Source organism: Plecotus auritus (assembly GCF_963455305.1).
Source record: "Plecotus auritus genome assembly, chromosome: 2".
In the NCBI taxonomy this organism is placed as follows: domain Eukaryota; kingdom Metazoa; phylum Chordata; class Mammalia; order Chiroptera; family Vespertilionidae; genus Plecotus; species Plecotus auritus.
In genome coordinates, this window is record NC_137771.1 from 65146587 (window position 1) to 65159784 (window position 13198).

The window sequence follows — 13198 nt, forward strand, 5'->3', positions numbered from 1 at the left end:
AGGGCATGTACCTCGGTTGTGGGCACATCCTCAGTAGGAGGTGTGCAGGAGGCAGCTGATCGATGTTTCTCTCTCATCGATGTTTCTAGCTCTCTATCCCTCTCCCTTCCTCTCTGTAAAAAATCAATAAAATATATTATATATATATATATATATATATATATATATATATATATATATATATAAAAGACAAAGAAAGGCTGCGGAAGTGAGCCTGGATTGGGTCCTGTACTGGAGAGAAAAGCATGCTATAAAGAGAATTATTGAGACAATTGTTGAAATTGGATTATGGGCTGCAGATGTGATAAAAAGCATTGTATCAATATTAAATTCCCTAAATTTGATCGTTGTACTGTGATTTTTATTAGAGACTATTCTTGATCTTGGGAAATAACAAACCGAAGTATTAAGGCATAAAGGGGCATCATATATTCAACCAACTCTCAAATGGTTCAGAAAGATAAATTAGAGAGACAGAGAATATGAAGGGCATTTTCCAAAAGATACACGAATTGAGATGTGCATACAACTGCTGACTTTGTCAATGATCAAATACTGCACTGAGGCATGAAAAGTACATGAGCAATATTAAACCACATTATTAACACCCACTTTCCTGGCTTTTGGCCACAGAGAGGAAAGAGGTGCTGGGTTGAGGTTTTATGGGGTGGCTATCTTCTTTCCATCACAACTAGTTGGTGATTCATTATTGCACATGCCAGAGACTCCACCCCAGTGGATGCAATGATCTCTTTTCTTTTTCTTTTCTTTTAAGAGTCGGGCTAGATAAGATTCTAAATGTGGCCTTGTTGATTTTGATTCATTAATCAGCACTACCATGCTGGTTTCCATAAAGGGGGTGGAGAGGGGGATGATCAGTCTGCCAGTGTACATTTTAAGCTATAGAATTTCAAAACAGATAGCTAGGTCAAATATCTGTGATGTCCTTATCAAGCTCTGACTTTCACAATTCTTTCATCAAAAAAACCCCGGCTGATAACTTTAAGTTTATCTCCATTCCCCAGCATGTCCAGTTCATTCTTTTCAAAGCTTGCTTACATCCATCATCTTCTAGACATTACATCAACCTTGTGAACTATCCAGCTATAAAGATGGGCTGCTTGGGTCTGAGTCCCAGCTCTGGTGGTTACCATTGTGTGACCTTGGACACGTTAGTTCACCTCTCTAGACTCTCAATTTTATTATCCCTGTACTACAGATAAGGATTTTGGGCTTGGGCAGCTTCACAACTTGTCTAAATCACTTGGGAATTTAGTGCTAGAGCTGGGACCTTCTATGGAGCTTTCCACTCCCCTATGAAGACATGGATTCTTTTTCATTAGCACCAGCATTGTGTGAGTTCAAGGAATGCTGCTTTACAAGGTGTTGTTTGAAAGTAGAAGTCACATTTCTCATTAAGTAGGTCAAACATTTTTTCCTGTCACTTAATTCTATTCAGTGAGTATTATTTAGGGGGGAGGGGAAGGGGAGCTTTGGGGTCACAAGCTCTGGGTTTAAAGCCAGGCTCTGCCATCTAATCTGTGTTCAGTTTTTCTCTTTGGTAATGGAATCCTGATACTTATGCTGTAAGTTTGTGGGGATGAGTAGTAATAATACATGTACATAATAGGGACTCAACCAAATATGGCTTATAAAAATATTCAACTTTGAGTGCTTGCTACCTTCCAGGAGCCTTGCTCTGCATGAAATACAGAGACACAGAAAATTCAGTCCTTGCCATGGGGTGACACTCCAGGAATCTGTGATGGTTCCTCATATAGTAAAAGTACAGTGCCACTCAGAGATGCTGCAATTATTTATTCCTGGTGCACTTTAAACATGTTGTTTACAATCTTTTTTTTTTTTACAGTGTAAAATTTTTATATTTAGAATTAGGCAGCTGGACTCAGTTTAGATGATTCCAATTTTGTTGGCAACATCCAAAGCATCATAGTCAGGAGCCAGTGGAACATATGCCTTCTTCTCGCCATCAGGCCTGATCAGGGTGTTGACCTTGGCCACAAAAATGTCACAGAGCTTCTTCACAGCCTGTGTGATCTGGTGCTTGTTGGCCTTGACATCCACAATGAACACAAGTGTATTATTGTCTTCTATCTTCTTCATGGCGACTCGGTAGTCAGGGGGAATTTGATGATGGCATAGTGGGCAAGCTTGTTTCTCCTGGGTGCACTCTTTTGAGGATATTTAGGCTGCCTCCGGAGCCTTAGTGTCTTTGGCCGTCGGAAGGTGGGTGACGTGCGGATCTTCTTTTTTGTGTGGCTGTGGACGCCTTTCAACACTGCTTTCTTTGCCTTCAAAGCCTTTGCTTTGGCTTCGGCTTTGGGAGGGGCAGGGGCTTCCTTCTTAGCTTTCGGGGCCATCTTCGTAAAAGGCTGTTGTTTACAATCTTAATTCTCTGAAATTTTTCATGTTTATGTAGTAAATCTGATTTTTCTATGATGGTTTATTTGTAGCTTTAAACTCAGAAAGCCCTCCTCTGCTTCTTGGATCAGATCAATATTCATCTATGTTTTTCTAGTTCTTTTACAGGCTGGGTTTTTCACACTGACATTTTTAATCCATCTGGACTTTATTTGGCTACATGGCTGTAAGGTGGTGACTAGTTATCTTTTAAAGACACATTCCTAATGATACTGGTTGATGATACTAGCCCACTTGGCTTGTACCCATTTCTGTCTCAGGAACTTACCCTCTGAGCTGCCTGCTGTGAACATTTGTGAGGCAGGGGCCATGCCACCCTCTCTGTCCTGTCCCCATGTCAGTCTACCTGGGCAGGAGCATGCCACTAACATAGCTACATTCACTACCACCCTCCATAGCAAGGCTGTGGGGGGGAGCACCACGCAATCCTTTCTCAGAGTCCCTCAATCAGTTCACCTCCCTGTGCCCTAGCTCTCAACCTCCCGCACCCCGCACACACTGCCCAGCCTTAGGGAGACATAAGACACAGCACCTCCGTGTGCTTACTTATACACCCTCCTTTCCCCAGCGGCCACACTGAGCTCTGAACCTCTGGGATCCCACACCCAAATCCTGACAGTGGTCATGGGGAGGGGCAGGGAGGATGGACTCCTCACGAAGTCTCTGTTTGATCTGTAAGCTTCAGACTACAGACGTCGGGCTGGCCTTGTTAGCAGTTACACCCACAAGTCTCGCCACCTGTATAGATACAAACTGTGGCTGGCCAAGGTCAGTTCTTCAGAATATGGGCATGTATAGGATGGGTGGGGAGGGCTGATGCACAAACAGGAAGTCTTGGATAAGCTTCTTTTAAATATGTGGGATGGAGGACCACTCATGTGATAGAAAAACGCATTTAATCCATTCATCCTAATAAGTATAATTCTCAATAATAAAAGTGATGAAAAGAGACCCTCCCATCTAAATGCATAGTCCAACACATGAACTCTCAAGAAAATGACAGAGTATTTAGCTGTAAAGTCTTTTAATAAAGAAAAATATATATGTGTGCAGATAGATCAAACATATACGTGAGATCTGGTATTTTCTTTAGAGACAGTTTTCAGGCAAATTTTTCATTGTGTTTGTTATTGTGTTTAATTATAGAGTTATAGCATCAGCCTTTTTTTTTTTTCTTTTCTTTTTTAATCTGAATGATTGCAGCAGCTTTATATCTGATGTCCCTGCTTAGCTCACTCCACCCCTTCCATCCCTCACAGTCCTGCCTTTCCCGGACATGCAGCACCCAGGCCTAAAACTCTCCCACAGTATTCCCAGCCCTATGGCCTTCTCTTGTCACTGCTCTAGTTTTCTGTCATTTTCTGGGTTCTCTCTCAGACATCCAAGCCTTTGCCACAGGGTTCCTTTTACCAAGAAAGCTCTTCACTCCCCCTCCTTCCCCACCTCCCACACACACCTTGGCCATCTGGTCAAATACAGTATCTTATTCAAGTCTCACTCTTAGCATTGTTTAGTTCTCCTCAAGAGGCCTTAATGTACACTCCAGACAGGCAGGAGCTATCTACTTTCCCTCCAGGGTAACCAAGAGAGAAGATCCAACTCGCTGTCCTGTTACCATAGACAACACAGGCAGGATGGCACGAACGCAGGGGGCAGAGTCTGAAAGGCACTATTAACTCGCTCTCCTTCTGTAGACCTACATGGCAGGCTCATAAGTGAGGATGTAAATTCCCTTTGTCAGAGCAAACATTCCTCTTGGGGGGCATCCACTCAACCTCCAGGAGAGAGTGATGACCATAGCCCACAGGCAGCAGGGGATGAGTAATTTACTGCTGCTAGGCAATTAGTGTTGCTAGAAAAAAAATGGCTTTCATTTAAAATTCTCTTTAAACCATATGTATCATGGCTCATGGGATAATTTATGTGTCATTAGAAACTAAGAAACATACATCACACTAATAAATTGTCTCTCCCATTCACCGCAGTCAATAGCTCCCAGGGGTCTTTAAAAAGTCAGAGTTTTGCTGCCCTTGTTATGTGAGGTGGTGAGCAAATGCTCGCCTGTAACTCATTTAGCTTCTTGTTCACTCCCTGGTTCTCTGGCACAGACAGATGGCCAGAGAAACATTTGCCATTATTTTTACCCACTGGTTTGCAGTAGCATTTGCTGTAAATGAGCCCATGGTAGAACAGCCATGAACTATATTGCTTACCCTAACAACTTGAGTGTCTATTTTGAGATTTGGTTGATTTGAAGCCTTCTCAGTGTTAATAGGTTATTTTCTCCAATACAGCGTGTTGAGCAATTCTACAGGTTCCTTCCTGTTCAAAGGCAGGCCCTGCATGCTGAATGCAAATGGCTATAGAGAGCTGGGAGAGAGTGCTGGAAAGTCCATGTGTGCAGCAGGTCCCAAAGGATTTTTCCATGCAAGGTCGGAGGTCACATGGCAACTGGGCAAATGTACTTGAGTTTAGAAGATGAACCACTTTTAGCTGATTCTCTGTCAAGGCAAAAACAATAAATAGAAATTCATAAAGTGAGGCTAAGCATCAACAGGAGGTAGGGTATGGGGAGGGGGGTGCGGGAGGGGGGAAGGGGCAGGGATTAAGCAGCCCAGCATCCAACCTGCCCATGTGTGCAATATGGAAACTATATTGATCAACATCTCCAACCACAGTTTAATCTCCATTTTTTTCCGAGTTAGGAAGAAGCTCCATGGCCACTTATGAGGACAGAGACTGAGAAAAATGGTGTATCCAAATGTCTGTTCTAAAGCAATTCCTACTCAGGTTCACACTTTCCTTTTATTACATTTAAATTGTTTTAAAGAAAAAGTACGATGCTGGTTTCTCTAGCCTTTCCCTAAAAGGCCATGTTCTAATCCAGCCGTGGGCAAACTACGGCCCACGGGCCGGATCCGGCTGTTCTATCCGGTTCTCTTGCTCTCCCCTCTGCTCCTTTACTTTGAATTTATATTAGTTCACACAAACACTCCATCCATGCTTTTGTTCCGGCCCTCCGGTCCAGTTTAAGAACCCATTGTGGCCCTCGAGTCAAAAAGTTTGCCCACCCCTGTTCTAATCACTGAGTTACTCACCGAGTTATACTTTCTTATAATCAGAATTTGCTACATAACAGTAGAGAAATTGCTTCCTCAAGTAAAAGCTCCACTGAACATTTTCTGATATTGAAACTGGGGGGATGCCATATTAAAAAAACACCAAACTATTAAAATTTGCAAGACTGTGATAGCAGAGCCTTAAACCAAGTGCGGGTCCTGTGGGAACACACAGGTCACAGAGCCACAAAGCTGGCCCTACTTAGGATCAATATCCAGAGCCCAGAGTATCTCAAGTGGGGAAAAAGGGAAAGCAAAGACACTCAGGACTTTATCCAACATGTCAAATCACCAGTTTCCTAATCCCGTGCCTATGGTTCACTGTCCTTCTTCTAGTGACTAAAATCTGAATGCTGAGCTTAGGGTGGCATGTGTGAGGGCCTCACTCACCTGCCACCCAGAGCTACCTGCAATTTTTACAAGTAGTGTGAAGTTCTAGATGTTCAGTAGAGAAAGACCCAGCATTATTGGACTACTGTGGTTGAGATGTTCAAATGTCGTCAGGAGTAGCAAAATAAAATTTGCTCAAGTTACATGAAATTAAAGGTGAAACGGAGAGCGGTAAAATGGGGTCTAGTCATGCAATTTTACTGCAGTAAGTGGTGGGCCCAGTTGAATTGTTCAGCTATCTGGAGTCATGTTTTTTAATTGAATTTACTGGGGTGACATTGGTTAATAGGATCACATAGGTTTCAAGTGTACATTTCTATGATACATGGTCTGTATATTGCATTGCATGTCTACCACTCAAATGGAATCATATCTTCAAGCATCACAGCTCTTTATACTGACAGGAGCAATCTGTAGTCAAGACCATCATAGCCATTCATTGAACATACTTCCCCCGTGACTACAGAGCCCCCTGAATTTCAGTGACAGTGCTGGGCTACTTTTACAGGGAGGTCCTCAGGCACTAGAGGGTGACTGGCCATTTGCCCCTACATCAAAAGACCTGATATTCTGCCCCTAGGCATCCACCGGGTCAGGAACTGTTGTTATGATACTGACTCTCGGGAGGGTTGGGGGGTGGGTAGTGATTTGAGTCTCATTAAGAGTTTTTCCTGGACACCCTCTCACCCTTTTTCATTTGCTACCTCACATTTGGTTAAGGCAGTGGTCAGCAAACTCATTAATCAACAGAGCCGCAGTTTGCCGACCACTGGGTTAAGGCAATAGGCTTCTAGTAGAGAATGGAGAGTCTTGCCCAGGGTGAAGGACTAGGGTTTTGACACCTTGTACACATTGGAGACCTTAAGCCTCCCATCAGGACTGACAGCTTTATCCCTAATGGCAGGACACTTAGGCTGCTCATGTCTGTGCCCCTCCACAGCTAAGTGCAAGCTTTTGATAGCTGAGCTGATTATTGCCACCAGGACAGAATTAGATGTGAGACATTTGCACACAGAAAGTCCTAACTAGAACAAAGTTCACCAATGTGTGTGGTGAGCTCATCCTATATAATAATAGAGGAATATGCTAATTATCCGTTACTCCGTAATGTAAGGACCAGTTTAGCAGGCTGCGCACGCAGCAGGCTCTGGTGAGTGGGCTGTGGCAGCTGGGGGATGTGAGCCTGTGGTGCCCTCTCTGGAGCTGGGGAGCTAATGACAGACGGGTTCTGGTCCTCCAACAGCCCTCTCCAGCAGGAATGGGGCTGCTGAAACCCAGTCTGGGCCTCTGGCCACAGATCCACAGGTTCGTAGAGACCGACTCTACCCGGCTGCCTGGAGGCCATGTGGCTGGGCCGCAGGGTGACTGAACCCGGTACTCATTCAAGACATGAAACAGAGAGGAGGTGCAGGAGGAAATCTAGAGAAGGGGATGTGGGGGTTCAAGACTCACTCCCTTTGGGCTTTGTTCTTCTTGGCCCACCTGAGGGGTGGCTCCTGGGCGAGCACTGTGGCTTTGGCAAAGCTGCTGGCCAGGAGGCGGGCAGCCCAAGGGGCACTGAGGTGGGGTGCACCTGGGCTTGGGCCAGCGCAGGGGGCCGGCAGGCGGGGATCTGCCTTGCCCATGAAGAGCGAGGTTCTGCAGTGGCCCCAAGATGTGGGTCGGCCTGGCAGGAAACAAGAGGTGATGACTGCCAGCATGGAAGGATGCCGGGGCGGAGGGGCACGGACCTGCAGCCCTGAGGTGGGGGTTGAGGGGTGGAGACACCTCAGTGGAGGCACTACGCAATGCCGGGTACCCCACTGCAGCAGTCCAGCAAAGCTCCCGGCACTACCCGGCCTTGCCTCTGCAGCCTGCGCACTTGAGAGGTGGCGACTCCTGCTCCCACTGCGTAGCCCAAAAGCAAGCCTGCGTCCGCTCCACCCCCAGTTCCTGCCCCACAGTGGCCTGCGCCTGCACAGAGAGTGAGAAGCCTACCACCTGCTCCCCAGGAGCAGGGGTGGGGAGGGTGGGGAGCAGTAAAGAATGCAAGTAGTGGGTGGGGGAGAGAAAAGAATGTGGAGCGTCCATGATGAAGAGGTGCTCGAGGCGGCTCCGAAGCCTCACAGGGAGGTTTGTTCTGTTTGCCTCGTGGCTGTCCCTTGGAAGGGCAGAGAGTGCAGCTATGAGGGCTCCCTGCACGCTGAGTCCAGTTCCGCAGCCAATTGGACAACTGGACAACTGGACAACTCAGTTTCCTGGTCTGTAAAATGGATTAAGCGTGTCCCAGTGCCTTCACTGAGCTTTGGGGGCCAAATGAGATACTGTATAAAGGAAATGAGGGAAGAAGTGAGAAAGAAAAGGAAGGGCAAGCAACACAAAAGAAAGACTGTAAGGACCTGTAAACCTATTGTCACTTAAATAGGGAATATAGTCAATAGTGTTGTAATGACGGTATGATGCCAGGTGGGTACTGGAAATATCGGGGAACACTTTGTAAAGTATATGATTGTCTAACCACTATTCTGTAACTAATATAAAACCTGAAACTAATACAAAATAATATTGAATGTAAAGAAATGAAAATAGGAGTGAAATTTTTATAAATTTCAAAGTTTAAATAAAGGCTGTAAAGGACAGAAGGGGGAAAATAAAAATAGTGTTTTTCATTTTACCACTTTATTGTCTTTTCAGTACATGAAAAAGGCAGTTGTCTTTATATGGTGGTTTTATACTTTTCTAAGTCATTATCTCATTTGCTGTTCAGGGCAACTTAAAGACAAGATAATTATTCCCTCCACTATTCAAATAAAGGAAATCTTGGTGTCTGGCCCCAATGATTCAATCATCAAGCCCTTATTGTAAAGCAGTGTTAGTGAAATTTTCTGTGAAGGGTCATATCTATACCAATAAAAGCCTTGGGGGCAATCAGGCTGGCAGGGGAGGGCAGTTGGGGTGATCAGGCCGGGAGGGGAGCAGTTAGGGGGCGATCAGGCTGGCAGGCAGGCAGAAGCAGTTAGGGGCAATCAGGCAGGCAGGCAGGTGAGCGGTTAGGAGCCAGCAGTCCTGGATTGTAAGAGGGATGTCTGACTGCTGGTTTAGGCCCAATCCCTGCAGCCTAAACCAGCAGTCGGACATCCCCTGAGGGATCTGAGGTTGGAGAAGGTGCAGGCTTGGCTGAGGGACACTCCCTCCCCCTGTGCATAAATTTCGTGCACCAGGCCACTAGTTATGAAATAAAGATCTCCCTGGCTGGTCCAGGTGAATAGATCTGCACATTTGTAGATCATGCAAGAAAAGCTTTTTGAAGATCTAATATTCATTGAGCACTTATGAATCATGGCCTATTCTATACACTTCATGTTTTGACATTTAATCCTCACAATCCCCATTTTACAGATGACGAAACTGAGGCCTGGTGTGACCTGTGCAAGGGGATTCAGAGAGTAGAAGGAAGATAGGAGCTCAGGCAGATGGGTTGCAGACTAAATGTCTTAATGTCTTCACTATTCCCTGGTCCTATGGAACCTGCATACTAACATGGCAGAAAATCAAAAGGAAAGAATGGCTCAGGTTTCAGTTCAATACCAGGCTTTGCATGAGTTATTTGACCTAAATGCCAATCCCACAGGTTTATCCTTGCCATTTCCAAGCAGAAAGGAACTTGCTCAGGGCCACAAAGCTAAAGGGTAAGCCGGATTTTAACACAAGTTTGTCTAGATGTTATTTTCTACCACCTCCAGCCAATGAGCTTAAGGATGCTGCATCTGGCTTTAAGGGTGTCATTGCCAACCAAGAAGGTACATTCTTCAAGAGTTGGAGACCCGAAAATGAAGTCAGTAGGTGGGAGGAACATGTCTCCTAACTTTCACAGTGAACTCTCCAAGTAGAAGCCTAGGGTCGGAGAGAAAATGGTTTGTCTCAGAAGTGTCTATTAACTGTCTATTAGCAGAGCTATGAGAACAACATTGTTCAATAAAATCTGAACAGATAATACAGTTGGCAAAGCGACACATTTAAATTTATTAAAAAGAGAGAAAAAAATGTTTGCACAGATCCAGGGTAATCATGAAAAAAGATTTTCCTTCCTGAAAGTATTCTGTCCCACTGGAGGGGAAAAAAAGAATAAAAGGAAACATGAAAGCCAATTAAAGAAAAACATGAGCATGGAAGACCACCATCAATCTTCTATTCAAATGGCAGTCATGGCTGCAGATTACTGGAAAGGCTTGAATAGCAACTCTATTCAGAGACAAATTAAGTATTGGGGATACACTCAGAAATAAGTAAGTGATCTAATTGCATACCTGATTCTGGAGTCATGCAACTGACTGCAGAAACACCAGTTAAAGGCCCATTAGTTCAAAAGGGAAATATAACTTTTGACATTTGTTTTGGTAAGAAAATAAGTTAATTAAAATTATAATGTTAGCAAAGTATTCTGTGTATACACATGAGTCACTCACTTTATATACACTTTAGTGGTATTAACTGGATGACTTTCATGGCTTAGACTTAGTGCAGGCACATGGAGAAAGTGTAGGGACAAGGAGAAAGACAGGGGGCATATGATGGAAAATCTAGTAGGGACTTGGCAAGGAGAGGCAGGGGGAAAAGAAAGCGAGCCCTGGGATGAGGGTCCTGTTTAATTCAAATTCTACTCTTCACCAATAATTTTAAAATAGTTGACCCATGAGATAGCTCAAGTATGAAATAAAACTATGTATACAGTGATCTTAATCTCTGCAGTCATTGTTATAAATATTTATTGAATAACTTCTATATGTTAGCTCCCATGTCTCTGCTGCTCTTAAGAAAATGGGAAATCCCTTTGGGAGACCAGAGACATGATGTGACATGTTTTTTTCACTAGGTAGATGTTAAGAGAGTCTATAATTTTAAAAAAATACTAGTAATTCCATATATTATGATAAAAATAAATTTATTTAGGTAAAAAATGCCATCTTTCCTTGCTTGACAAGGGTAAATCCCCACCCTGGTGGAGTCAGTTTGCTAACAAGTATGAGCTCTGCTATAGTTTACTTCCACATGTCGTGTGTACAATCAACAATTAGCACAAGTGAAAGGTGTTTCCTATTCATCTCACTATGCTAGCGGTTGCTTCATAACATACAGAAGAAAACCACAGGAACACAGGCCAAGAAATGTCTTTTTGTTGATTGAAATGTCATCTTTAAATGGCCGAATAGATTTCCAGCTTGAGTCTATAATTTGATATTGCAACCAACTTCATCTCTGTGCAGACCATGACTTAACAAATGTCTTCTAAGCCAAGAATCATTTTTAAAACAAACCTCTATTTGAGGATAAACACACATCTTTCAATGTGTGGTTTTAAACATCATTGTTTTGCACATTCTGAAATGTGATTTTTTTTTTTTTTTTGCATCCCAACATTGTCATGTCATAAATTAAAAGAATTTCATTATCACTAATCTATTGCACTAATGCCCAGTAATTGCCTATGGTGTATGCTTCATTATCCAAGGGTATAAAAAAGGAACTTTGGAACTGCAGTTGTGGTCAGCCAGCTGACAGTCAGTCCTCTTTCCCACTCCACATTAAACATCAGTATGTTGGACATGCTGGTCCAAGCCATTCGGGGTCCGTCTGCATTGTCACTGGATAAGGAGGCCCGAACTTGATTATCTTTGGCAGAAGGATTTTAGTTAGTAAATATCAAGTGGTCATCACTTTCTTTCCTACAACAGAAAAGGGGAGGGGGAAGGAGAAAAGAGATTATGACTCAAAAATCTTTGGGAAGGAATAGAAATACTTCATATTCTAGGCATGCATAGGTTATCAACATGCTAAGTAGAACATTAAAAAGGGAAAAAGTTAAGAAGGGCATTTGACATTATTTTGGTTTGAGCAGATGCTTTTGGCAACTTGGAGGAGCTGTCTACCTCTTTGGGACCCTCCATCTCCTTTCCTTGACAAGCCTTCTTAATGACTGGAACCGCAGACTATCCTTCACTGCAGTAGAGAAGGTGAAAGGTAAATTCTGCATCTGTTCAACCAAGCACATCTTTCCAAAGAACCACATACATTAGAACTGGAAGAAGTGTCAGAGGTCATCTGTTCACCCTCATGACACTGAGGAACCAAGAGGTTTAGGAGGGGTCATGGGGCACATTTGATAACTTGCAGGGTCCAAAATGAAAACCCAGGGGTTCTAATGATCAGATGAAAGGCTCCATCAACAACTGGAAGGAGAATCCATTTGTGGTGGCTGCTGGACTACTGTCTGTCATGGGCCCGGAGAGGGGCCCACACACCAATACTCACAACGCCCTTCCTAATTCATTGGGTTTCTCAGTGAGGTCTTTCTCCAATATTTACTCTCCATTCATAGCATTCCTCAATTTTATTCCACTCTTTGGCTCCTAGCCTTTAGATATATCCAGGTATAATTAATGTTTTACGGAGTCAAAGCCATCACTTGGTCTCAAGGCCCAGTATACTAGTAATCCATTTCCTTCATCAGGCCCTAAGTCTTCATTTACTCTCTGCAAGGTCCATCAAAAGCCCCCTAGATCTAGGCTTTGATTTGATTACTTGGCTAAAGCTGTTCTAGCTGATTTCACCCACAACTGTCTTTTGGTAATAGCCACTCCTGTTTTTATTTTTGATATCCTCTTTTTTTCAAAACTTTCAGCATCCCCATTTTTCAGTAGATTTCCTTTGGTGGACTCTCCTGTTCCATTTAATTCTTTCATTAAAGATGGGCCTGTCCCTCCTTTTGCCTCAGGGATCTTCTCAACAGCCCTTAGCACATCTTAGGGCAAACTGCTGATATTTCTCCCCAGCACTCAGACCCAACCTGATTAGCTAATCTTCAAGTTCACCTCTTACATCTTTTACTTATTCCATGTGGCTGCACAAGAAACATTTAACAACCTCCTGGGGTTTGTTATGGTGCAAACACCAAAAAAAAAAAAAAAAAAAAAATCAAACACCAAAAACCCATAGGTTACTTCTCCAGAATTCTCAACTACATTCTAAGATTATTTCTTTTTTTGTTCTGTACAGCTACGTATTAGAAAAGCAACTTGGGGAGACTTTCTTTGTACAAGATGCCTCTTAGGAAGTAGCTGCCTATTAAGAAAATTAATTTTCCTTTATCCCAGTTTTCATGGGAACAATTTAATGCTCTGAAAGGATAAAATGTGATTTTAAAAACTTAACTCTTCTCAGAAGACTTCATTTCATATTTACTAGACATACTTTGGAAATGCTTCAATCAG

At 43.4% G+C, this 13198-nt stretch overlaps 1 protein-coding gene and 1 pseudogene across 2 annotated transcripts in view; both read right to left on the reverse strand.

The window, feature by feature from the left end:
• Positions 1 to 1873: 1873 nt before the first annotated feature.
• LOC308242078 (large ribosomal subunit protein uL23-like) lies at positions 1874 to 2381 on the reverse strand (annotated as a pseudogene). Its single transcript has one exon. The product of its transcript is annotated as a large ribosomal subunit protein uL23-like (transcript).
• Positions 2382 to 10857: 8476 nt separating this feature from the next.
• MCOLN2 (mucolipin TRP cation channel 2) overlaps positions 10858 to 13198 on the reverse strand; it is a 41804-nt gene continuing 39463 nt past the window's right edge. Inside the window, exon 13 of the mRNA XM_080657288.1 lies at positions 10858 to 11653. Coding sequence (XP_080513414.1) covers positions 11617 to 11653 — 37 coding nt within the window. The 3' untranslated portion in view covers positions 10858 to 11616. The remainder of the gene's footprint in view (positions 11654 to 13198) is intronic.